This window comes from Podarcis gaigeae, assembly GCF_964106915.1.
Source record: "Podarcis gaigeae genome assembly, chromosome: 1".
Taxonomy (NCBI): Eukaryota; Metazoa; Chordata; class Lepidosauria; order Squamata; family Lacertidae; genus Podarcis; species Podarcis gaigeae.
In genome coordinates, this window is record NC_139678.1 from 32,195,905 (window position 1) to 32,222,921 (window position 27,017).

The 27,017-nt window shown below is 40.1% G+C and overlaps 1 protein-coding gene across 2 annotated transcripts; it reads left to right on the forward strand.

Moving 5' to 3' along the window:
- SEC23A (SEC23 homolog A, COPII coat complex component) lies at nucleotides 1-27,017 on the forward strand. Of its 2 annotated transcripts, none has more exons than XM_083741172.1 (20): nucleotides 1-183; nucleotides 6,793-7,029; nucleotides 9,197-9,254; nucleotides 9,565-9,651; nucleotides 10,600-10,836; nucleotides 11,153-11,232; nucleotides 11,884-12,028; nucleotides 12,388-12,546; nucleotides 13,529-13,644; nucleotides 14,622-14,745; nucleotides 15,851-15,931; nucleotides 17,665-17,754; nucleotides 18,578-18,684; nucleotides 19,682-19,835; nucleotides 20,710-20,787; nucleotides 21,736-21,897; nucleotides 22,157-22,243; nucleotides 22,989-23,144; nucleotides 24,226-24,291; nucleotides 25,792-27,017. In XM_083741172.1, the coding sequence occupies exons 2-20, from the start codon at nucleotides 6,809-6,811 to the stop codon at nucleotides 25,879-25,881; spliced, it is 2,298 nt and encodes a 765-aa protein (XP_083597298.1). In that variant the 5' UTR covers nucleotides 1-183; nucleotides 6,793-6,808; the 3' UTR covers nucleotides 25,882-27,017. The 2 variants fall into 2 exon arrangements, with proteins under 2 accessions (XP_083597298.1, XP_083597299.1); XM_083741173.1 differs by having other exon boundaries at nucleotides 24-424.

Consider the following 27,017-nt stretch of genomic DNA (forward strand, 5'->3'; position numbering starts at 1 on the left):
GAGACCCCGCCTCTCTCCGGGCTGCGCCTCGCAATGCGCGCTCCTTGCCCCTTTTGACGTGGCACCGGCTTCCCCCCTCAGCCATGTTGGTTGCGTCGGCACCGCTCAGGCTGCTGGGTTCCCGTGTGAGGAGAGGCTGAAGCGAGCGGCGGAGGCGGCTGCTCCACTGGCTGAGCGACGCAGGTGGGTAGAAGCGAAGGGCTGGGCGAAGGGAAGGGCTGCGCCACTTTCCGAGGAGGAGGAGGGGAGGAGGCCGAAGTGGCACAAGAGTCAAGTCCCGCCGGAGAGCCGCTCGCCGACTCGGCGCTGGGAGCGCGCGCAGCGGGAGAGACGCTCCTTCTGGCCACCGGGCGCTTTGGTGCCTGTCGGGGGACACCCCCCAAAAGACCCCCCCCAAACCTCTCCCGTTTACTTGTAGGCTGAGGTAAGTCGTAGCGAGGGGTCAGGGTGCTTGTTTTCTCCCGTACCTCCCCTCCCCAAAGCTAGAATAGTGATTATAAATTTTATAATGTGATTATAAAATACATATTTTTTTATATAACTGCCCCCCCTTTTCCCTCTTCCGCTCGCCCCCAGCCCAAGACGAGCGTCCCTCATACTCCCTCGCCCTCTTCTGTAGGTGAGGGGCTGTACTGTGGACGAAGTGTGTGAGGGAGAGACTGGGAGTGGGTAGGCGGTTGTGGCACACGCGGTGGCTGGAGCATTTGGGAACCAAAAGCTTATTCTGCCCCTTCAACGACCCCGCCTCCCTCCCCGGTTTGGGCAGCGTTGGGTATGAAGGATATTGGGATTTCACATCTGTACTTTACTGAGGAGAGGAGTCAGCGGCCTGAACTACAGTGGTACCTCGGATTACAGATGCTTCAGGTTACAGACTTCGCTAACCCAGAAATATTACCTTGGGTTAAGAACTTTGCTTCAGGATGAGAACAGAAATCGTGCTCCGGCGGCGCAGCGGCAGCAGGAGGCCCCATTAGCTAAAGTGGTGCTTCAGGTTAAGAGCAGTTTCAGGTTAAGAATGGACCTCCGGAATGAATTAAGTACTTAACCCGAGGTACCTTATGCCCAAGAAACGCTGTAAGTAGCTGCTTTCCTGTGGGGTTAGGAGACTAAGAGCGCTGCTCTTAAATCATCTGGATAGTTTGGAAATAAAAGAGGGGATGTGTAAGAAATGAAGCAGGGTGATGTACACAAAGATGTAAAGATGAAGGGGAAAGTCGGGATCATAAAGAGGGAGCAGGAATTGTGCTACATGACAGTGTATTTTGGTCCCTAAATCCAACTGTTGTAAAGACAAAAATAACCCCCACATCAAACTGATGAAATAGGTAAACATTTGCTAATACATTGTTGCTTTGATTCTCCGCTCTATGGTTTTTCTTCTTTTAGAATGTCAGGAATGAATGGAGTTCCTCTTCATGCAGCTGACAAATTGCCTCTGGCCCAGAAATGTTAATGCCACAAAACATTTGTTAATGCTTAAGGTGCCATAGGATTCTGTTGTCTGAGCAATGTGTACACTGTGTTCCCACACTGCAGAACTGGCAGTATTTGGCACAAATAATGCAAATCAATTATTAGTAGTAGAGTGAACAGATCTTAGGAAAAAGTCACGCAGTTTCTTTCTATAATACAAGAAGCCTCCATTGATAATCCCCTAGGGGATTCAGAAAAACAAGCTCTCTCTCCCAAGAGCTTTCTTTGTAATTATATGTTTTCCTGGATTTAATATATAAGTTGCAGTAGCATTGGAGATTATCTTCCAAGGGAGGGAATATATGTAGTGCTGTACACTCACTTTTGAAAGTGATTCACTTCACAGGTAACGATATCATCTGCCATAAACAGACATGCAGCATGATACTAAACATACATTCAGTGCAGCCCATTTCAGCCTTCTGACAGCTTCTATTTGTTTGTTTAGAAACTTTAATTTAAAAGTTTTATAAATGTGGGGTATTTATTCTATATTCCACCTTTCTCCCGGTGAAGATCCCAAGGCAGCTTACAACACAAATTAAAAACACAAATTAAAAATAAATATTAAAGTCAGCCAAGCAAGTAGCCCTATATAAGCAGCACTGAAAATGCTTAAAACCATTTAAAAGCACAAAGAAATACCACAGCCACTCTCGGGAGACCCTTTCAGAACAGCTAGTTGATGGCCAAAGGCCTGCTGGAACAAAAAAGTGCTTTCCTGCTGGTGAAAGAAAAGCAAGAAGAAGGTCAGTGCAGCTTTCCACAAGGTGGGAGCAGCCACTGACAAGACCCTCTCTCATGTCCTCAACCAAGGTACTTATGAAGGTGGTGGAGCCAAGATAAAGGCCTCCTCAGAAGATGTCAAGGCCCATAAAGGGAGATGCAATAATTATTCAGCTAGCCTGGATCCAAACCATGTAGGGCTATGTCAGTCATATCCAGTAAACTGTCTCTGTACACACCAAAAAGTTTTCCTGAATGTTAGGTATGAAGATTTTGTTGAAGTTCAGGGTGTTAATTTTACAAGTTATATTTTAGGGAGCTAATAATCTCAGCTGAACAAAGAGGTAAGTATTTAAAATCATGTTGGTGCATAAGCATACTTAGGGCTACAATATTAAGCTCATTTACTAAGGAGTGGGTCCCATTGAACTCACTGGGATCTACTTCTGTTTAAACCTGCTTAGGGGTCTTATGCTGGATTATAACTTTTTAGATATGCTGTATTTACTAGATGTTTGTATAGGTTTGTAGTACTTTTATGATGAGCATCATAGTTCTGGGCAAAGTTACTTGGAAGTAAATTCCACTTAAATTGGTACAACTTACAAGAAAATAGGTTGTGTGCCTAGTGTTTTAGGCTGTAATTTGTGTTTGGAAGGCAAAAATAAAGGAAGAAGATGGGATAAATTCCTTTGCCCAGATCAGGTTTTATGAGCCAAAATGTATGCATAAGCTTTGTAAGGTCAGCTATGATGTGGTATTGAGAGGTAAGCATATTTTCATCCATTGGTCTTTAACTGGTGGATTAGAACCCACAAACGTGTAAAAGGGGTTGTACTGGTGACATTGCTATCATTCCCTCCCCCTATATTTTAAGAAAATAAAATAAGGGGAAATGGAGAAGGGAGAGGGGAAGATACTTAACACCAGTATAATAAACACATTAAGTTTGTGTCTTGTATTGTAGACAGGGGTTAAAGGTGAGTTTCAGATCTGAAAAATCTGAAGACGTCTGTTCTAATCAACACGTTGTGTGTACCTTGGTCTTTGTAGAATGTGTAAGCATGTAATAAAACAATGTACAGTGGCTTTTTAAAAAGTGGAAGCATTTCATCCTAAGGTCTTTATCTCACGGATAGTTAATGGATGGTATTCAGTTAAATAATTGTGTGAGGGGAATGACTTCAGTTTATGCAGTGGGACTCCCTCCTCCCCTCTCCTCCCTCGCACACCTCCTAAATCTGCCCCGAGAGTTCCCCTAAATCTGGTATTGGGGGCAGCATTGAGCAGAGAAGGGAAGAGTCATTTTGCTCACAGTTACTTAGTTTGCTTGTGCTTGACACAAGCTTGTTTACATGGAGCTCAGTGAAGCATCCAACCAAATGCCTATAATTTTGAGTTGCCGATGAGAATATTCTTATAGCTGGCTATATGCATGTCTTTGGAAGTGCAGAGTTCAACTGTAAATCTATGTAGGGCAGGTATTGCTTTTGTTCCTTCATCATATTTATTGCAAATTTTGGTAGCAAAGAGCCAAGTACACATTGTATGCAAATACTCAAAATCAGAGTCCTGACACTCTTTTTCATTAAATAAATTTTTGTTTGGAGGAAAGTGTGAAGAGTAGACAAGTGGTAGGGAGGGGCACAGAGAATGCTAAACTGTTTTCCTTCTCACTGTTTATCATATTCAAATCCCCCTCCCCTCAAAGACGTGTTCCCCCTTGGGATTTTTCTTTCTGTAATGGGAAAAGCTACTTTGGGTCTGCTGTGGGTATGAGGCAGACAAGGGAAGACCTAAGAACCATCTCTTCCCACCTCTTGCTTGATTTATTGCTCTCTGATTTTTCCACGTTTTGCTAAGTTATTCAGCTTCTTCCCTCCATGGACCTTTTGATAACACAGTGTTGTGCTTTTTTGCATGGGCTTTGGCTGGGGTAATTCTGTCAATGACAGCAATAAAATAAGAGCTATTCGTTAAAAGCAGAGTTTCAGGGAGCTGGCTGCTTATAATTGCAGGTCAGAGGGCTGCATTGGTGAGCTCTGCAACTTCAGCAGAGATTCTGCTCTCTCTCCTTGCTCCTCTCCAACTTGCAGCATCACTTTGTGCTGCTTGGCAAGCTGCTGTTGAAACCTGCAAGTTTCAAAAGTTTATTGATGCAGACTTGTTCAGTACAGCTGGATAATACAGTTATTAGAAACACCTAAATTGAAGCTTGAGATTTTCCCCCAGTGTACTGAAGCTACAGCTGCTGCAATAAGTGGAAGGTATTTTGTGGGTAATATCATTTTATGATTGTGGAATTCATTCTGGAGTAGGATCCTGAGAACAATCATTATTGACCATGGTTCAAACTTCTTTCAGAAAACCAGAGTTAATACTAATTATGGTTTGTCCAGGTCAAGACATAATGAGCTACTGTGGTTAGTTGAAAGTGGAGACTGAGGTTTCCACTCTTGTGGCTGCACTGGAAGAGGAGAAGGGAGCCCATGGTGCACTGTTGCATGCCAGTGCAGCCAGTATGATACAAATGCATTGTGCAATATAGATGTGCCCAGGGTAGGTTTTGGTGGTATTATCTTCCCATCTATGTCACTCCCTCAATAGTCCACTTGCAACATTGATACTTGCCTATAGTGCTTTTATTTATTTATTTATTGCTTGATCTGTAGAACCTGCACAGCAGCTTACAATAAAATTACACGCCTACAATAAAACCATACATGTACAATAGAAAGTATTTTGGCATTCAGCTTTGGAATTCTAACAAATACCGTATTTTTCGCTCTATAACACGCACCAGACCATAACACGCACATAGTTTTTAGAGGAGGAAAACAAGAAAAACAATATTCTAAACGAAATAGTGGATATATGATTTTTGTGGTTCATGCTGTGGCCACAGACATGTGATCTGACAGTGAGTTTGGAGTAGCCCAATGCAAAAATCCTGAGGATCCATGTGGATCCATGCTTTGTAACCACGGAGGAGGGAAGGAAGGGGAACCATGGATCCTCTGCTCACGACTGCAGCAGATCCCGCCCGCCACCCGCAGGCATTCGCTCCATAACACGCACAGACATTTCCCCTTACTTTCTAGGAGGAAAAAAGTGAGTGTTATGGTGCAAAAAATACGGTAAAACTTTTGGCTTTACATATACAAAGCCACATCGAACTGTTGACAGGAGTTTGGTATTAAAATAACAAATATAAATCAGGCTGTTTATAAAATTTCTTACTCACTTTTCACTATAAGGTCTCAGGGCAGGTTACAACGATATAATATTTCCCCCCTCAAAAAGTAAAACAATTAAAAGTAGAATAGAAAAATATAAATTCAATAATAATAATAATAATAATAATAATAATAATAATAATAATTTATTTGTACCCCGCCCATCTGGCTGGGTTTCCCCAGCCACTCTGGGCGGCTTCCAACAAAGATGAAAAGTACACTAAAATGTCACATATTAAAAACTTCCCTGAACAGGGCTGCCTTCAGATGTCTTCTGAATGTCAGGTAGTTGTTTATCGCTTTGACATCTGATGGGATGTCAACAAAAGAGGTTGGTCTTGCAAAACAAAATACCACACCTTAACTGTCAAAGGCCAGGGTAAGGAGTTGTATCTCCAGCATACAGTGCAAGCTGCACAATGAAAATGCTACCTAGGCACACCTCTCTGGGGAGAGATTTTCACAATTTAGGGGCTGCTGCAGACCCAGAATACGTGAAGAGTGTTTGGCATGGAGAGTACAGGTAAATTGAATAATTCCTAGATTATGAGCGGAAAGGCTGGAGGAATTTTACTGAAGACATGACTGTTGCTGAGCTTGGTAGCTCTTGAATATATTCACTATTTTGTCTTGCCCCCCCCCCCCCCCGTTCTGTATTGCTCTTCTAGTGTGTAAGTCTGGTTGGTCATATTTAAAACGACCAAAGGTTTGTTGGAGTGATAATACAGAACTGTTGTATTATACTGGATACTTTCATTGCAGTTCAATTTGTCCAATGTGAGTGGTGTGCCATGGTGACTGTACTGCTGAGCTGCTGCCATATCTGATGTGTTTACCAAGCTTTGAATAATACAGCAATCTGTAGCAACCACATATGGTGGTGTGTATTGCATAGTACCAGTCTGAACTTGCTAGTTAAAGAACTTAAGAGGTGAATGAACCCTTCCCCCGTGCACACTGTTTTGAAATGAATGGGAGTGTGGTAATCCTTGTGATATTCTTTTGGATAACACTTCTCAAATCAAAGTTACTTTGCAGGTCAGTGTACTTCCGAGCTGACACTTTATATTGCTGCAATGTTACAGCCGCTTGAGAGATGTATGTATTATATCTCTTTTTTAATATGTGTACTGGCAATACTGTAGAATGTCCACTATCCAAATGCAACGGAGGCTCCTAGTTGTTTTTTGTTTTCCCGCATGTAGCTCTATGAAAAATGTATGTGTTTCGAGATGGCTAGTAATGCAGGTAACTTGGAGGTGCTCCGTAATGCCCATTCAGATGAAACAAGGCTTGGTTTCTAATTCATTCTCCAAAGCTTGCATGTATCCATTAATGTGTGCTTCTCTTTCAGAAATAAGAACGCAGTGATGGCAACCTTCCTCGAGTTCATTCAGCAGAATGAAGACAGGGATGGCGTTCGATTCAGCTGGAATGTATGGCCTTCCAGTCGTCTTGAGGCTACAAGGATGGTGGTTCCTGTGGCCTCTCTGTTTACACCATTGAAAGAGCGGCCTGACTTGCCTCCCATTCAGTATGAGCCAGTCCTGTGCAGCAGAACTACCTGCCGAGCTGTTCTAAATCCGTTATGGTAATTTCAGAAAAAGAGTTTTAAACTTTGCATGGATATTAGTACTTTATTATTGTTAAAAAAGGTATTTTATATGTTATTTACCGTATTTTTCGCCCTATAAGACGCACTTTTCCCCCTCCAAAAATGAAGGGGAAATGTGTGTGCGTCTTATGGGGCGAATGCAGGCTCCTTGGCTTCAGCGAGAGCAACGCGAAGCCTCCGAAGCCTGCGCTCCGGAGGCTTCATGTTGCTTCCGCTGAAGCCAGGAGAGTCTGCTCTTTGAGGCTGGCTGTAGGGAAAACAGCGCCTCCCCCATCGCCAGCCCCAGAGGATGGGGGGCAGCAGGAAGGCGCGCGATGCCTTCCCGCTACTCTCCAACCTGCCTTTGAGGCTGGCGGTGGGGAAAGCAGCGCTTCCCCCATCGCCAGCCCCAGAGGAAGCAGCGCTTCCCCCACCTCCTAGAAAAGCCCGCAGGAGCCACGCACCCTTTAAAGAGCGTGCCACTCTTGGGGGCTTTTCCTCGAGGAGGGAGAAGGGACTGACTGGCCGTTTCAGTCCCTTCTCCCTCCTGGTCGAAAAGCCCGCAGGAGTCATGCTGGGCTCCTGTGGGCTTTTGCGGGAGGTGGGGGAATTCTGCCACCTCCCACAAAAGCAGGGAGAAGGTCCAGAGCTGTGGGGGGGGGGGGGAATAATATTTTTTTACTTGATTCCCCCCTCCGAAAACTAGGTGCGTCCTATGGGCCGGTGCGTCCTATAGGGCGAAAAATACAGTATGTTCGGGAGTTTGAAAGACAAATTTATTTTCTGACCTTCACTATAAAAAAATGTTACAAATAGTTAGTATCTTGGACATTTTTTAAAAAAAACACCCTCACAAATCAATACAAAATTATGCACAGCACATAAAAGATATTATCTGAAGTGCAGCTCATTATGGGTGATATCCAGCTTCAGTCATGCTTGGAGTAGACCTTCTGAAATCAATTGAGTTAAGTAACTTAATTGATTTCAATGAGTTTGTTTGGAGTATGATTTGGATACTTTCCAAAGTTCATTTCTGAAGTTGACAGTATCTGTGAGCATGCCTTATCTACAGAATTTTTCTTGCTCCATAAAGTTGTCCATGACAGCAGTTAGAAAAAAATGGCCAAAAAGTGTAAATAGTAAAAACAGTTCTTATTTTGTAGTATTTTTTTCAAGGGTCTTAATACCTTATTCCCACAAGATCTTTTTTAAAGCAAGTCCTGTTGATTGTAACAGGACTTTAAAAATATACTTATAATGTATGGTTCTTCACTGAAGCTGTTTTCTTGTGGATAAATTAACTGAAATCATACTGCCTCATGTGCACACAGAGCTTCTATGTGATGCTTCATGCGTGCACTTGCCATGTACAAATTGCAATATTTTTTTTAATGTGCTGTGCTGCATACCATTAACAGAACAGGTATCCTTGAAATTTCCACATTTGGTGACATGTCAAAAACAATAAATACCAAAATAAAGGTAACACTGCTGCCACTTTGCTTCTGCAATATTATCAGCCACTCACTGCTTAACTAACTTGCAGTCACACGACTAACAGATTATTTAATATAATTGTTCTGCCTTTTGCTATGGTGCATGGCAAGACACAACTCTAATTTTATTTATTTCCCTGAATATTTATACTTTTCCCAGCGAGTCTAAAGTAATTTGTAATAATTGTAAGGAAACACACTAAAATGATAAATTTAACAGTAATCAATAAAAAGCAGTACCAAACACAACTTATGATATCAGGAAGGAGTTAAGATAAAGCACAAATATTTTAATGGGTTAGAGAAGAAAAGTTTTGATAACTAGCTTTGATCAGAATAAATGATGAGACTAAAGTTTGTGGGTTGACCATTGACCAACGGTCTCAGTGACCTGACAGTAAAGCTTCTGTCGGAAGAATGGGGAAAGATGCAGTTTTAAGCTATCCTTCCCTGCCTCTCCAGCCCCCACTACATCAGGAACAGATTTAAGGTGTGTGTTGGGGGAGGGGAATGGCCAAAAATTGCTTCCCTTCACATTCTTGCTGAGCGACAGTGTTAGATACTATGCTGTATTACCTGTGCCCATGTTTAAGCATGAAACTGCAAAGTATCTGACTTGCATTCATAATTTGTCTATTAAAACACTTTAAAATTTATTTTTGTAGCCAAGTGGATTACCGAGCAAAACTATGGGCTTGCAATTTTTGTTACCAGAGAAATCAGGTAAGAGAACTTTCAGATGCATTTTAAGATTGAGATATGAGTGGTAATAATATTAACATGTAAAGGGTGGGGGTGGTGTGGAATAGACTAGTATAGGTAAACCCTTTCCAGCTTGTTGCTCTGCAGATATTTTGGACTTCAACTCTGAACAGCCCCACATATTGTGGCCATATGTCAGGGATGTTGAGAGTTATATTCTAAAGCAATTGGAGGGCACCAGATTAGGAAAGGCTGACTGGTATAGAAATTTATGCTTCAAAGTGTTTTTTGTTTGAATTTTTCATTTGATTGGATCCCTTTTCTTCTGCAGTTTCCTCCTACGTATGCAGGCATATCTGAGATGAACCAGCCTGCAGAGCTCTTACCTCAGTTTTCTAGCATTGAATATGTAGTACAGGTAAATACCTTGATTAAAATCTTTGGGATTCTTGGGTCAGAAAAGTTGCCACTGTGATGGTGTCCAATATGTGGAGTTTGGAGAAGGACTCAGCTATATAGTGGCAAATAAAGCGTTTTAGATGTGTTGTAAAGTGCAATATACAAATGTGACACTAGATGGCATAGTGAGTTCAATGTATTTTTAAAAACATTTTTAAAAACATTTTTTTAAAAAAGCGTTTTCACAGCATTTTTAATACGTGTGTAGATTCCACCTCAGAGTCAGGTGTAGTCATACTTTCCTGAACAATTAGTGTAGCCTAAAACCTATGTAACTCAGAAGTAGGAGGAGCATGGGTAGTTCAGGGGTGATATCCTAAATATGTTTCAGCCACCATGGAGCCGGTAGCACAAGTGCTCTTCAGCTTATACATTTGTTTCAACTGAACTGAGTGTTAAGCAATACAGTCGTACCTTGGTTCTGAAACGCCTTGCGACTCAAACGTTTTGGCTCCTGAATGCCGCAAACCCGGAAGTGAGTGTTTCAGTTTGTGAAGCCGAAGGTCCAATGCGGCTTCTGCAGGTTTTGAGTGGCTGCAGGAAGCTCCTATAGCCAATCTGAAGCCGTGCCTTGGTTTTCAACCATTTTTGGAAGTCGAACGGACTTCTGGAACGGATTCCATTCGAGAACCAAGGTACGACTGTATAGCAAAACAGATTTAAATAACACTGGAATCTAATACATGTATGTCTGCCCAAGTCAGTGCCTTACACTTTGCATAGTGTTAGAGAGATTCATGTGATTTTATTTAGGACTGTAGAACGGATACAACCATGTTGAAGCCAGTTTTGCATGTGTATTCCCAAGAAAGCATTTGATCAGGTATAGTTTGGGGATAGTTACAAGGCTGTTCCTGACTTTTTGAAGTAATGTTAATGCTGCAATCTTGTTCACTTTTTCTTAAAGCGCGGACCTCAGATGCCTTTGATATTTCTTTATGTTGTTGACACGTGTATGGAAGATGAAGACTTGCAAGCTTTGAAGGAATCCATGCAAATGTCATTAAGTCTCCTACCTCCAACTGCTTTGGTTGGACTCATTACTTTTGGGAGAATGGTGCAAGTTCATGAGCTTGGCTGTGAGGGGATTTACAAAAGTTATGTCTTCAGAGGCACCAAGGATCTGACTGCAAAACAGCTTCAGGTAAATATAAAATTAATATTAAAAATGGTATTTCCAGTTTTGGAGCCGCTCTGTCTTTGAGGATGGAAGTAAAAAAAAAATCTGTACCTTACTGAACAGTTAAGGAATTAAGCAAACATTTTCAATGTGTAAAATGAGAAAATCAACATTATAAAGATGTTTCTAAACTTTTTTTAAAAGTAAGAGATTTTTTTAATTAAAAAGACTTGGTGTAAATGAATAAGAAATATTCCTTAATTTTCTTTAACATGTTGTTGCTATTTATATGCTGAATATGTAACTATATTCAACTTTATTATGTTAAATATACTCACAGGAAATGTTAGGACTTACAAAAATGAATGTTGCACAAGTGGGGCGTGGCCCTCAAGCTCAGCAGCCACCACCATCAAACAGGTATTTGTTTTTATTAAGAAGAAAAATGTACCAAATTGTTTTACAGTAAACCCTGCTTTGTAATTTTGCAGTATGAGTCATTGGAGGAAAGGTGGGTTATAAGCGTAATAATAAATAGATGAATAAAAAATGTTAAAATGTCAGATATTGAGGTCAATCCCTGTTCCCGACTCTCTTCCAAGCAAGTGTACTCAAGATGCAAACCTTAGCTTGTGCCAAATCCTATTCATTCATTTATTTACTCATTTATATGCATGCCACCCAGTAACAAGCTTTCTGGGTGACTCACAATGAAAGTAAATCAGCTGCCAACTTAAGTCATACTTGGGGTAGAAGCACTGAAATCAATGGGCTTAAGTTTGTCATGAATAATAATAATAATAATGGGTAGCTTCCAACATAATATAAAAACACAGGCAGACATCAAGCATGAACTAACTTAAGTCTATTGATTTTGGAAGGTCTATTCCAAGTATTACTTAGTTGGATACCACCCATGTAACATTAAATTTATAACAAAATTTAATTTGTATTTTAAACACTATAATTGTGGGTCAATACTTTGCAAATATATAAATGGTCTAGAATTATTTGAAAGCTTGTGCAATCAAGGGAAACTTCTTTTTAACTTAATGTTTTTCTTGTCTCCAGGTTCTTACAGCCGGTCCAGAAAATTGACATGAATCTCACTGATCTTTTGGATGAACTGCAACGTGATCCTTGGCCTGTTCCCCAAGGGAAAAGACCTTTGCGGTCTTCTGGAGTGGCACTTTCCATAGCTGTAGGATTGCTAGAGGTAACAACTTCTCATTTATGCGCACCTGAAAGTTCGCTCCCCTTATCTGGGTTACCTGAATGGGTTAAAGCAATGTGAATTTGATTTGAAATTGGAAAAATGCTGAAGGTTGTTCCCTCCGATTGCAAACAGACTTTCCTGAAGTTTTTCCAGTTCAGCTGTTTCTTTTTGCAGTTATAGAAAAGTGAGGGACTATAGTGCAAATACTAAAAATACTTAGTTAAATAGGTCTCAGCATTAACCTTAGGTCACAGTTCAACCTATTTTAGAACTCAATCAGCATTTCCGAATATCATCGCGATATGTCTTTGAAACACATCTTTTTGCTTTCTGTCTTAAAAACATTTATTATCCCACAGTGTACTTTTCCTAACACTGGTGCCCGTATAATGATGTTTATTGGCGGACCGGCTACACAGGGACCTGGGATGGTTGTAGGAGATGAACTTAAGGTGCCTATAAGGTCTTGGCATGACATTGAAAAAGACAATGCCAAATATGTAAAAAAGGGTACTAAGGTAAGAACACATAAGTTTTAAATTCTGTAATTATTTGGAATATATGTAAAGTAATGTGAGATCTGTACATAATTTATTCAGTGACTGCATATTTTCTAAAATTAAAACCCCTCCAAAACAAACTGGTACATTTCCATTAACCTTGGAGGTATCTTTTGTGTGCTTGCCTTGACAAAGGGTGACATAAGCATAATGCAACATATAGGACTGTGGAAGAAATAGCATGCAATTGTAGTGGTTAAGACTGGTGGACTCATAATCTGGTGAACTGGGTTTGATTCCCCGCTCTTCCACATGCAGCTGCTGGGTGACCTTGGGCTAGTCACACTTCTTTGGAGTCTCTCAGCCCCACTCACCTCACAGAGTGTTTGTTGTGGGGGAGGAAGGGAAAGGAGAATGTTATCCCGTTTTATCACTACCCGAAGGAGTCTCAAAGCGGCTATCAAATCCAAACTCTTCTTCTTCTCCACCCGTCCAATACTTCATGTAGCATCCCTTGAATCTGCTGTGTGATTATATGTCTTCCTTCCCTTCAAAACCACAGTGTAGTGACAGCCATCATGCCAATAGAATAAAGTTTAATCCAGATAAGATTGGTGATGGATGGGAAGCTGAACTAGGAAAAAGTGTTACATTCTAGATGAGGTCACAACATTCCCCCTAAAATATCAGATATAGGGCTTGGGGCTGCTCCTTGATGCAGTTCTGTTTCATCTTGTTCAAACTGCATCTGTTGTCCAGAATGCCCCCCCCCCCAGCCCTAAAATAAAGGTAGCTATTTTGGCTTATACAAAATCAGAACAATTATGAATTAAAACATATTTCTGTTTTAAATACTGATCTAGTCTTGTATAGCATCTGAGAAGAATATAATTTGGCAAATACACTTCAACTTCTGAAGAATATTTGAAGCTTTAATGTAAAATGTGGGAATTTTGACCTGCAGTGTTTAGTAAAAGTTTGTTTACATTTGTGTCTCTAGCATTTTGAAGCTTTGGCAAATCACGCTGCTACAACTGGTCACGTTATTGACATTTATGCATGTGCATTAGATCAGACTGGTCTTCTGGAGATGAAGTGCTGTCCTAACTACACTGGGTATGTGTTACATTTTACAGTAACGTAAAAGAGGCTATATGCAGAAACAGTGTTCTTGTGTAATTAAGAGAAAAGCTATATATTGGAAGTCAAGTGGACTTGCATATGTTGGCATGATTGTGTCTGTGTGAGCAAAGTTGTCACTACAATTAATCTTTTTCAATCATGAAAATATAGATTAAAATGATTTTTCATGTCAGAAAGCAATACTCTTTGACTAGTACTCTTAATTGCAATATATTCCTTTCTCCTGTTTAAATATTTTGTATCACACAGCTATTAATACTGAGCATAATACTATTCTGGGGAGTAAGCTTAAAGGAAGATTTTTCTCTCTACTGAGACAGTTAAATGCTGCTGCACAGAAGCACTATTGTAGGATGATAGTGCTGGAAAGTATCATCAGATCAAATCTAACCTCCTGTCCTTTGTCAAGCACCATTGTTTTCTTTCTTCTCCTTCCCTAACTTCCATAATCTACACCATGGTGTGCTGCAAGCATGAAAGACACACCCCTCAAAATCAATGGGTGATATCCAATTAAGTCTTACTTGAAGCAGACCTATGCAAATTCTGCCAGCGCTTCTCAGGAGCTACATCGATATGTATAAAATGGTCTGTTTGTGAAATAAATTGTTTAGGGATGGCCACTGGGCCCTCAGTGCTGCTTTCCATGTTTTATTACTACATTATGCCTCTTCAGGAACGAGCTGTGGGTGGGGAAGCCAATGCATATAAACTGATACTGCAGTGCTTCCATGAGTGTCTTGTGATCGTCACTTTTATACATAGCATATAGATCTGCAATATCACAACGAAATATGGGATGGCAGGAGTGGAGCAGAAATCTTCACAGGTGAACTTGTGGTAGCAGCCTAGAGTGTGATGACTTAGAGCAGTTCCAGATTCCATTATAACTGCTCTTTCGCGTTTTTCATATATTGTTTGACTTAATTATTCATTTTCCCCCCATGTAGGGGTTACATGGTAATGGGAGACTCTTTCAATACATCCCTGTTCAAACAAACCTTTCAGCGTGTGTTTACCAAAGATGCACAGGGGCAATTCAAGATGGGATTTGGAGGTACCTTAGAAATCAAAGTAAGATTTGGAATTTTACTATAAATATTTTTAAAGGTCTTGTGTTGTTATTCCATCACATTTGTTTACAACTAATTAAACTATTGCACCTAAGGTATTATTATTGCTATTGTTCAGTCAGCGTTTTAGTTTAAACCTTTAGCGTTGGGGTCGTAGTATTTTATTTTACAGTGAAAATAAACACTGGAATTTAGTGTGGCTGTGATCCAGCATTCATTGCTTGGCAAAACTCTTATGAATTCCTATCCTGTACCTTTGCAGACACAGCTCACTCTAACATCTTGTAATCTGTTGATATGATATTTAGATTGCACTCACAATACATACTGAATGTCAACAGAAATATTTCTCTGTTGCATAAAGGTGCAATTCCTATAACATTTCTTCTTGCCAGTATGGAACGTGGGCAGCAGGGCATGAGATCCAGGGGATAGTATGGTGATTTGTCCATATCCTGCTGGTCATATGAATATGCTGCTGAGGAAAAATATATATCTGGGAAGGGGCTGTTGCTTAGTGGTAGTGCACATGGAAGGTCCTTGACCCAATATCTGCTATCTCCACAAAGGATGATGCCGTGAAAAGTCAGAGTAGACAATACTGAGCTGGTTGGCATTTTTATAAAACATCTCCATATGTTCACCTGTACGAAAGTGTGGGACTCTAAGGAACTTTGAGGGTACTCTGGGTCAGGTGCCTCTTCTGAGATATGATTTGTCATCTCTGCCACCAATGCTTGTTCTAGATTGGACTTGTAAAGGAGATGTAAAGTTAAAGTGTATAGGCTTCTACAAACTAGAGGAATGAAGTCTCATAAGTTCTTTTAGTGCAAGGAGTACTTTTAGTTGATCCAGTGAGTTGTTTAAGGCTGCAGTTCTCTACATACTTACCCACAGTGCAGTCTCATAGAAACCATTTTTACTACAAGAAAAGCTGTCTAGTTTCTGCTCCATTCTGAATCAAATGACTGTTCAGACTTCTGTTAGCACTGCTGTTTACTAGTAAAGGAGATTTACAAGCTCAGACTGCCAAGAAGAAAGATTATCCTACATTCTGCAGGAACAAGCATTTGTTCTTATTTTATTTTGCTCTTCAATCTGTGTAGACTTCAAGAGAAATAAAGATATCTGGAGCTATTGGACCTTGTGTATCTCTCAATTCTAAAGGGCCCTGCGTATCAGAAAATGTAAGTTGATTAACCTGTAAATCACTTATACAATCTGTGCCTTTCTCACTTTTCACACACAAAATGCTATAGAAATTATGTAGTAAATTCTTGTGTAAAATCCTATTAGCATGTTGTCATTTTCAAAGGCATGATTTTACAAAAGTTTTGACTTTTTGTTCTTCAGGCCGGGTGAGCAGTGAGTTGTGTGGCTGTTGGCTGGTTTAGAACAGTTGATACCATTTTAATCCAACCCTTACACCTGTTACATAAAAATGCAGTAGATCCAGCTTTTTCTGATGTGCGTAAGCATTAGTGGGTATCATATTGCGATTACACTATACCACTCTGTGTGTGAGTAATTCAATGTCACACTAAGGTGATTGTTCTGACAGGGAAAGCATTTTGGCTTGCCTGAAGGAACAATCCCCCTCCTCACCCCTACGTGCCGTTCCAGGGGTTCTCCTGATTCCCCTAGAGACAATTTCGTGTTTGTGCAGGGCAATGTGAAGGAAAAGCCCTGTTGTACAAGGAGAAGTCCTTGTGCAGGGCTTCTACTGACAGGACTCATTAACTGAATCCTGCCGTGTGTGTGTGTGTGTGTGTGTGTGTTTGTGTTTATTTCACTAGCCACTCAGTTTCCAAAGTAGTGAATATATTGTTGAGGAGTAGAAAGCTCTAGGTAGTGATAAGCACCTTACATATGGGCTTATTTATTTATGTATTGTACCTCTTGTGGTGCCTCCTGGATTCAACAATGCTCAATATATATATATATATAATGTATATCAGCATTATAAACTTCACTATTTGTCCTACTTATCCTTTGGATTTGGACTTATCCTTAGTTCTTTGGATGTGTACCAGTAATGTCTTGCTTAGTGCCAGTATAGTGGCTCATTGTTTCGTTTGGCTTTCTCCACTAGCATAAGGTGGCATTATTTCCTTCATGCAGCCAAAGTACTGTATTTTTTGCCCTATAGGACGCACTTTTTCCCCTCCAAAAATGAAGGGGAAATGTGTGTGCGTCCTATGGGGCGAATGCAGGCTTTCGCTGAAACCTGGAGAGCGAGGGGCGTTGGTGTGCACCCACACCTCTCGCTCTCCAGGCTCCAGGAAGCTATCTGCAAGCCTTGCGTGCCCGGAGGATGCCCCGTGCTTCACGCAGGTCTCCGCAAGCCTTGCGCGCCCGGGGGAACTCCCCCCGGGCGCGCAACGCTTGCGGGCGGCAGCCTGCAGCGCGGAGCACGGGGCGCCATTTGGAGGACGCCCCGTGCTTTGCGCAGGTGTCCGCAGCCTGACGCCCGGCGGGCGGGGCGCCCTGAAGCAGAGCGCCCCTAGCGCCGGGCAGACATCGGCCAGCCCCAGAAGCTCGGGGGACAGCGGGGAGGCGCAGCACCACCATCCCACTGTTCCCCGACCTGGTTTTAGGGGGGAAATAAAGGAATTTCCCCCCTTTATTTCCCCCCCCAAAAAAGTAGGTGCGTCCTATGGGACGGAGCGTCCTATGGGACGAAAAATACGGTATACTCGAGTCTGTGGAAATTCATGTTACAGTAATTGTTAACAACATGTTAAGTGTTATCTTAGTAGAGGGGAGAAGTGAAGCATTTATAACAAAGATATAATTTTGCTGTATCTAAGTAACTGGGATAGGAACCATTGAAAACAGCAGTACATTTTCCCAAATCCTACAATTTGCTGTGTATAGCAAATGTAACTTTTGCTGAAAATTATTTGTAATATTTTTGCAGGAGATAGGAACAGGAGGTACATGTCAGTGGAAGATTTGTGGACTTAATCCTACCACAACCCTAGGATTGTATTTTGAGGTGGTTAATCAGGTAAGATAATTTTTTTAGAGTACATGTGCATATTTAAATATTTTTACTGATTGTGTAGGAGGTAGGTGGTTGAAAAAGCACAATTCCCACTTCCTCCTCCCCATTTTAATTGGAGCTTTGGGGAAGTAGCTGATGTGGTCTACAAAAGTAGTTTCTTTCAAGAATTATGTGATGGGGCCTCCTTGTGTGTTTCATCACTTGGGGAGGGGGGAAAGCAAATTATAGTTTCCCTCATTTTAATTAGGAACATTTTTTGAGACTTGCTGTAGCTTGTAATACCATAAGGCGCTAAGTAACAAACCAGGAAGTCCCTGGTTTAGTTCTCACCTGTGTAATGAACTTGGTGGGCAGCCTTAGTAGTTTGCCTGCCTTCAGCCCACATTTACAATATGAAGGTAGTAATACTTTTTTACCTTATAGGGTTGTTTGTAAGAAATGCTGAGGTCGTGTTTGTGAAGCACTTGGTTGCTCTAAGTAGCTATATACATATTACATTGTATTATCTTGTCTCATCTACCGTGCTCCTGTTTTGCCTTCAGATTTGTACATCTCCTATAGTATTTTCTCTACTTAAAGCACTTTGTTTTGGAAGCTGCTCCAGTGTTGAATTAAATTGCAGCTAAACATAGGCAGTAAGCTTACTGACTTAATTTTTTCATATTTGTACAGCATATTGCACTTATTAAAGTAGCTTCTGACAAATAACCTCTAATTATATAATTGACAGTGGCAGTGATGGGATTCTTAATGTAGTGATCATGCTGCACAACTTTTCTGTGATTCTGTTCAATTTAATCTCTTCACCATTTACCCTTCGAAACAGCACAATGCTCCAATTCCTCAGGGTGGGCGAGGTGCAATCCAGTTTGTGACTCAGTACCAGCATTCGAGTGGACAGAGACGAATTAGAGTGACCACTGTTGCCAGAAAGTAAGCCTTAAGTTCTGATGTGCTATTCTAGAAATTTGTGTGGTATGCACACTGTTTAACAAACAGTATTTTGCTTAGAAGGTAGACCTTATATATGTAAGGTCTGACATTGTATGTAATGCTGACTTTACACCAGTGGAAAGCACTTTGATTCATGCACAGCAGAGCACCTGATTTTTGTTAATCTGCCAATATTTATTTATTCCAAAGAATCCCAGGGCAGCAGACACACAAACAAGAAAATGAAAACTTCATAAATGCAGTACAGATGAGGTCTGGGAAAGAACTCTCCACTTAAAAGGCTTTTTGGAAAGGGAAGCTTTTTCAGTAGGCTGAAAAGGCAAACAAAACGGCGCTTGTCTATTATTTAATGGGAGGGAATTCCAAAGAGTAGGTGCCACAACACTAAGGGCCCCATTTCTATATGGAGAAGTACCTCCTGTTGAGATAGTATCTGCAGGAAGCCCTCACTGCAGAATGCACAGTGATTGATTGAGTATATGAAGGGAGAGATACTATTTTAGGTAGCTGGATCCCAAGTTATATAGGGCTTTATATGGTAGAACCAGCACCTTGAACTTAGCCTGATTGCAGATTGGCAGCCAGTGCCAATTGAATTGGACACCTAATCATTGCAGTTTCCTACACCTCCACAAATGAATGATCACATTAGCAACCATGGAGGTGTGCTGTGTGTGATTACGATTCAGAGCATGGTGTGCAGAGAGCTATATGATGCCTTTCCTTCAGGGGATCATGAATTGCTGATGATTCTGCAAGGCCTGCTTCTGGCATAATGTCTAAATTGGTTCTAAAGGAATTGTTGTATTTGCAACAAAGTGAGCTTCCTGCATATTTTATGTTTCTCTTAATTGCGTAAGGGAGCTTTGTTTTGATTTGGAGGAGCGACATGGATTGGAGCTGTTCGTTATTAAACTGATACATTTTTGCTTCTCTCTGATGACATGTGTGGTAAACAAATGCTATTCTTTTGCAGTTGGGCTGATGCTCAGACACAGATTCAAAACATCGCTGCTTCTTTTGACCAGGAGGCGGCTGCCATTCTTATGGCCAGGCTGGCAGTGTACAGGGCTGAGACAGAGGAAGGACCTGATGTTCTTAGGTGGTTGGACAGACAGCTCATCAGACTGGTAATGCATTACAAATGTGTGAAAATATTGATTCCTCCTCCTATCTGAGACTGTATTTAGGGAGAGAATAGGACCGGGCCTGCGTCTTGTATCTGCCTTCTCTGCCCCCAGTGCAAATAGCAGATATAGAGGTCCTGATCCAGAATGGGCTACTGCTCCTATTATTTTCTTTAAAAAACTAACAAACATTTGTGCAACTGATGATTGTGTGAATGATGCCACATCTAGTTTGTTCCTAAGACTGCAATCTGATATTTTGAGAAATGTATATTTTGAATAGTTTTAAGTTATGTGCTTCTGGTGTATAAAGTTGCAAAGGAACTTGTTGAAAGATATTAGAAGGATGATAAAGAAGGCTTTTCACAGTGGATCTACTTTGTACTATAAAGTGCCAGCATAAATAAGCCAAAGGTTTTGCTTGTCATAATTACCTCTAACTCTTGCATTTTAAAGCTTCACTCCACAATTTTTAAAGTCATGTTTTTTTCTCAATAGATATACTGCTCAAGTAAAATTTAATTGTCTGGAAGCCTCAGTTGTATTCCTCCCTCTTTTGAGAGCTGAAAAATAATATACAAACATTGAGCTTGTTGCTAACTGTTAAAGTTGATGTGAATGTTTCCACAAAATCTGTGGGTCTTAAACATTTGGTATTGAATGAAGCATTTTGGTTAGATTTCATTCTGGGATCTATGTATGGTAACTATGTACTTGACACTCTTGAACAGAATTTTAGAAGCCTCCCCATGCTACTTCGGTGAAGTTAGGTTGTTTTGTAATGTAGTGAAAGTAGAAGTATATATTTCTGAAAATGTCATGATAGTATTTGAAGTGTCAAACTGAAAACTTAAAAGACTTTTTAAAATTTATCCAGTGTCAGAAATTTGGAGAATATCACAAGGATGATCCAAGTTCCTTCAGATTTTCAGAAACCTTTTCCCTTTACCCACAGGTGAGTATGAATGAATTGAAATAGAGAACATTCTATATCCAGTATGATGCTTATATTCACTTTATTGTAAGATGTCCAAGTGTCCTTTATTAGATTGCAGTTTTTTAAAAAGTTCTGCGTCATGCTAGCATTTTGGGATTTGTGAAGCAGTAAAACATAAAACTGAATAGTATTTCTCATTCTAAGCCTTTTAACTTTGGCTGTTCTGCATTTCTTAGACTTTTAAATCGCTACTTTAAAAAAATACTGTATCATTCTAGTTTTGGGATCAAATGTGGCACAAGACTGTCATAAATTTAAACACTCGAGAACATTTATATAAATATAAACCATGCTATAAATATAAACATCTACATGTGATATTGACTATAACATGATTTTTCATGTTTAAAAATTATGCCTTCATTGAGAATTTTCCTTTTTCAGTAAAAAAACAAAACTGCAAAAAGATCACCAAGGGCAATTTGGGTCCACATTGAAAAAGTATACAACACCTACAAGAACCATGTGTGCGCTTTTTAAACATAAAACGGCATATTATACCAGTGGCATACATACAAGTATAACAGTGCAGTAATCATAAGTTGTAAATTACATGCAATGTCAACAATTTTCACAGAACTTGCAGCCCTAAACACCTCATTTCACAACTGTATTAGACTACTGTCCAATGAACAGACAAAATTGAAGTACATTTTTTTCTATGATTTTCTATCATTTTGTTGGCCACAGAGGTAACATCTCGTCTTTTCCTTGCTATCAGCATTGTTACCCTACCAATTTGGAGGTTGTCTTTCTTTCTGTTCCAGACAAGCTAGATGATGTCACTAAACTCAGTGACATAAACCAGTATCAAATCTTTTTGGAAAGAAACATTGCTACTGTTGATGCAGCTGGGTTTGTGGACAAGAAACATTGGGGGAATTTCTGGTTTGTTTTATTTTGCAGTTTATGTTCCATTTAAGAAGATCTCCTTTTTTGCAAGTCTTCAACAACAGTCCTGATGAAAGTTCCTACTATCGCCATCATTTCATGCGGCAAGATCTGACTCAGTCCCTTATAATGGTTCAGCCAATTCTATATGCCTATTCTTTCAATGGACCCCCAGAGGTATGTTGGTGTGTATGACCTAGTGTGTATGAATAGCTGCAAAAAGAAAACTTGAAAATGAAGACTCATTAGTGTATTGTTGGGAAAATAATTTCAAACTAAATTAACGCTTTAAATTAAATGTAAAGCAGTTTTGCACAGGAAAATTTTGGGAGCATGTTATGTTGCTTGCTAAATGTAACAGAGAAAGCTGAATTTTAAGAAATGGATTTCTCTGTTTTGTATTTGTAGTTAAGACACTTTTCTCCTTTTATATTAGCCTGTTCTTTTAGATAGCAGCAGTATTCTGCCTGATCGCATTCTTCTCATGGACACCTTTTTCCAGATCCTTATTTATCATGGAGAGGTAAGAGCAAGTCACTTTGACTTCCATATCCTACTATTTGTGCATACTTATTAAAACTAGTGGCTGTCACCCACACATGGCAATAGCTCTGTATTGGAGGCCATTTCTTGTGCTTTGTCCAGTTTTAGGAGCTGCTTGTCATGTGGAGTTGCTTCTGGGAAGAGGAGGGCTCAGAAACCTTACTGTTACACTGCAGAGGCCATTGCAGAGCCTTTTGGGTAGAGCTCTGTCATGTGTCCATATTGGTAGCTTCTCAAGGCCATCATGGTACTTGAATTTTCTATGAAAGTGCTTATGTGCAAAAATCCTTATAAGTTGAGGCCTTGAAAGCTAATACGTTCGCTACCTGCTATATTTACGGAAGTTGCTATCGTCAGTAAACATACATTCTTGTATTTCAGTTAACAAATAACACTTAAGTAGGCAGTTCTATGACTACTTACTATGGCATACTTCCACTGAGGATGATGGCACTAGATATCGTGTATGATTGCTTTGACAGAGCTGCTGCTTGAAAAATGAGAAACTATTGAGCATTTGTTATTCAGAACATAATGGAATATCACTGTTGTTATTTGCTCTTGGTAAAAATATAATTACAGTAGTGTAATTCTGGTGATTAAATCATTGTTAAAACATTAATTAACTGACCTGTTCCCTAAGATTTCTTACTGCTTCCTACTCATACTGGATTATATAAAACTTGTTTGGATGAATAAAACAATGTGTGTTTAATGCTCTGTAGACCATAGCTCAGTGGCGCAAGTCAGGCTACCAGGACATGCCAGAGTACGAAAACTTCCGCCATTTGCTCCAGGCTCCATCAGATGATGCTCAGGAAATTCTTCATTCCAGATTTCCAATGCCACGATACATAGATACAGAGCATGGAGGCAGTCAGGTAAAGCATTGTTGCTTCAGTTTATGGAAGAGGTTTTCAATCTTTTGGGGCCCACAGCTCCCTTGACCAACTGCATTCTTTCTGCAGCACCCCTGTGGGGCTCAGGAACTCAGTTATGTCACCTCTTGCCTACAGAGCTGGCAGCCTCTCACCCTTTTTCAAACACCCTCCCTTGTGGAGTCTTCCCTCAGCCTCCTCTCCCCTCGCCTCTCCTTTGGAAAGCTGCCGCCGCCGCCCCTGGTCTCTGAGCTGCCTCTCCACCCCAAAGAGAGGTGCCTCCTCCCATTGCCCCACAGGGGCCTAGGAAGCACCCCCTGGCCAGCCCCAGAGGCAACATTTGCCTGGGGAGTTTTTAGCCACAGCTGCTGCAACAAACAGCTGTGCAAGCCTTTGGGAGACAGAAACATGAGAGGGCACAAGAGGAAGAGAGGGAAGGAAAGAGGGACAGAAGCCAGTGTTGCCATCATTCAGGGCATCCCAGGGTGCCATGGCACACTGGTTGAAAACCACTGGTTTATGGAATCATCTCGCTAAATGCAAGACAGACCAAATCAATATTGGACTTGCATTAATAAACTTTCAAGTTTCATGTAGTTGAAAGAGGTATGAATTATGACTCAACTTCTAGCATACTGAGCATGTGATGGCTAATGTGCTGTGCTGAAGATTTAAGCTGCTTTTAGATGGTCATGACTCAATCCCCCCCCCCCCATTTTCTGGTGGGATTTAGACAAGACAAACAGAAACCCCCTTACTATTGTTTGCATAGGCTCCCAGAACATAGCTCACCTTCATTCAGTCTTCTCAAGCCAAACTATACGTGGTAGGGCTGTGTACATTTATTCCTTGTTGCTGCTCACTTAGCACTTTTTAATATTTCATACTTAACAAAAGCTAAATGCTTTTAAAAAAATAAAAGCTATGATTCTCTGAATGCAGACTATATAACAGGCACCTCAGGGCAGCCTGCAAATGGCAGGTCACATGATGGTCATTCTTGTTGGAGTGCAAAAAAAGTCTATTCTTGTTGGACTGTAAACATTATTTAGAATAACTTTATTTTCCTTATTTTTGTTTAAAGGCCCGTTTTCTGCTTTCTAAAGTGAATCCCTCTCAGACCCACAATAATATGTATGCCTGGGGGCAGGTAAGTTTCAGGTGGATTAACCAAAAGGCTAAGATAATATACATAATGCTTCCTACTTTAACTCTTATAAAACAATTTGATAGTTAATCAAATAGGGAGCGATTACCAATATTAAAACTTGTATGTCAAAAACAATGCAGTATTTTTAGAAGTTGCCATTCCGATTAAGGAAATGCTATGTTGCTTTTTTGTTGCCCTTAAAAATAAGCATTTCTCGCAGCCTAGAAACAATGTGTTTCTCTCCTTCTGGGAGTTTTGATAGGATACAAAATATTCAAAGGCCTTAAAAAAATTAGGTAGAGGTGAAGATTGTTCTCAGTAGAAAATGTACTAAAGCCAGTTTTGTAGATGAAACCGAATAGCGGAGACAGCCTAAAAGCTTATATTGTATGAAATTCATTACCATTGGATCTTAAAGAAAGGTTAGCAGATTCATGGAGGGTTTAGGACTATGGCTGTAGTTCACATTCTTAATATGCAAAAGGTCGCAGGAAAATACTTCTGAAACCCTGGAGAATCACTATTACTCATCGTAGACAATGCAAACTATACAGTGCAGACAATATTGAGGAAGGTGGGCCAATTACAGTTGTACCTTGGTTTTTGAACAAAATGCATTCTGGGAGTCCATTTGACTCCCCAAACCATTCAAAAACCAAGGCGTGGCTTCTGATCAGAAGCTGCGGAAGCCGTGCTGGACGTTCAGCTTCTGAAAATCGTTCGAAAAATGGAGCACTCACTTCCGGTTTTCAGTTGATTGGGAGCCAAAACACAGGAGTTCCAAGGCATTCGGCAACCAAGGTACAACTGTATCTGAGCTGCTATGTGGAAGACTCCTACATTCCAGCTAAACTAATAACACCAGGTTCAGAAGTTGTTTTTCAGTGGGATAAGGAAGGATTAACTGGGTTGGGTAATGATCACAAGCTATGAGGAAGGCAGGAGAGCAGAATTGGAGTGAATCCCCTCAGTTTTTTCTCTTCTGCCATGGTGAAACAGCTCGTTCTTCCCAACTCTCTCTGTTCCTGTCAGTTAACTGTTTTTTTCCTTTCAATATTTTCCATTTCTTTCCTGTGGTTCCTCTGTGTGCGTGTTTACTGCGCTTTGCTTCTCTTGTCAACTTTTCTTGCCTACTTCGTAAAAAATAAATAAAATCCTGTCTTTCTCTTCTTGCTTTTTCTGCTCCTCTTGTGCCTTGAACCTTCTCTGCGTTCTTTCTTATTTCTTTGTTCCTTTCTGCTGCCTGTCTTCTCTATATTTGCTGAGGGGACAGTTGCCAGTTAGGAGAAGCCATTGATCACCCATTATTCCTCCTTGCGATTGCCGTTGCCCCTATTGGAACAGCTGTTAATTGTCTAGCAAAGGGAAATGTGGAGGTATATTGGTTACTTAATTACAGTGCTTCGACTTACTGATTTTCATAGTACATGTTCTCATGGAATATTTTGGCTTTGCTTAATGAATTTGACATATTTTCTAATGCTTTCCCTTTTCTTATAGGAATCTGGAGCACCCATTCTCACAGACGATGTCAGTTTGCAGGTTTTCATGGATCATTTGAAGAAACTTGCTGTATCAAGTGCTGCCTAAGTGTGAAGTGCAACAGATGTTGATTAGCTGAATCAACATTTCAGCTTTATTTTCCATTTGATGTACTTGTAAAACAAATGCTCTGATGTGTTGCAAGCTGCCTAACTACATCTTAAAGTAGTGTAGTTTTCAGAAAAAGAGCATATCAAAGGCCTAAGTACAAACTACAGTTTGGAAAAGTAAACCAAACTGGGATATAATTCAGGGGGCTTTTTTGGTTTCCTTGATACTATAATTTGTCTTAGTCCATTGATTATAACTTTGTAATATCTTTTATATTTGAACAGTCGAAATTATTATTCTGGCTTGCACTGCAGAAACACTAAATGTTGTAAAAAGAAGTCTATTGTCAGCAATGGGCTTTCATGATTTGCCTTCTGGCATATTCATGTTTATTCTTCTTGGCTAGAAAAGAACAAAGAAACTAACTATAAGATGCTATAAATCCAATTTCTTGAAATCGAAAAATATTTATTTTCTGCAATCAGTTGTATGTCGATGGTTTAGTAAGTGTTCATTTTTGTTTGGTTTTTTGTTAGGAAATCTTTTCTATATTTTCTAAGTGAAGTTTAACAAGCAAAAATTGAAACAAAATTGTCAATTGTTATCCAAAGTTTACAATTTGACAATCATTTGGATAATATCTGGCAAAGCCTGTGATTACTACACTTAATTAAAACACTATCAAATCTGGGTGTTTTCAAAACAGAGGAGAAAAATTGATGTCCTTCACCTGTCTACAGTGTCTACACAGGGAAAAACACATAGTTATAGTACCATAAACAAAAGCATATTGCTGCCTATTTCCATAAGTAAAGTATGCTTATTTTATTATAGCCATATAATGTTATGACATTGTGTGGTGCTTGTTTTTTTGTTCTGCTTCTGTTTTGTTATAAATTATGCGGGTTATGATTCTTGTTGAAGCAGTATTACACAGTACACACCATAATTGTAATAAATCTGGTAATACTCAGTTTTAGCTTTGTTTCCTTGAGAACAAATATATTTGCTTTTTAATAATAAAGTTTTTATGTATAGAACAGATGGTTGCATTTGTAAGCCTATGTCTATATGCAATAGCTGAATTTGATCAGAATCATTTAATAAATAAAAAACGTATTCTTATATGTAAA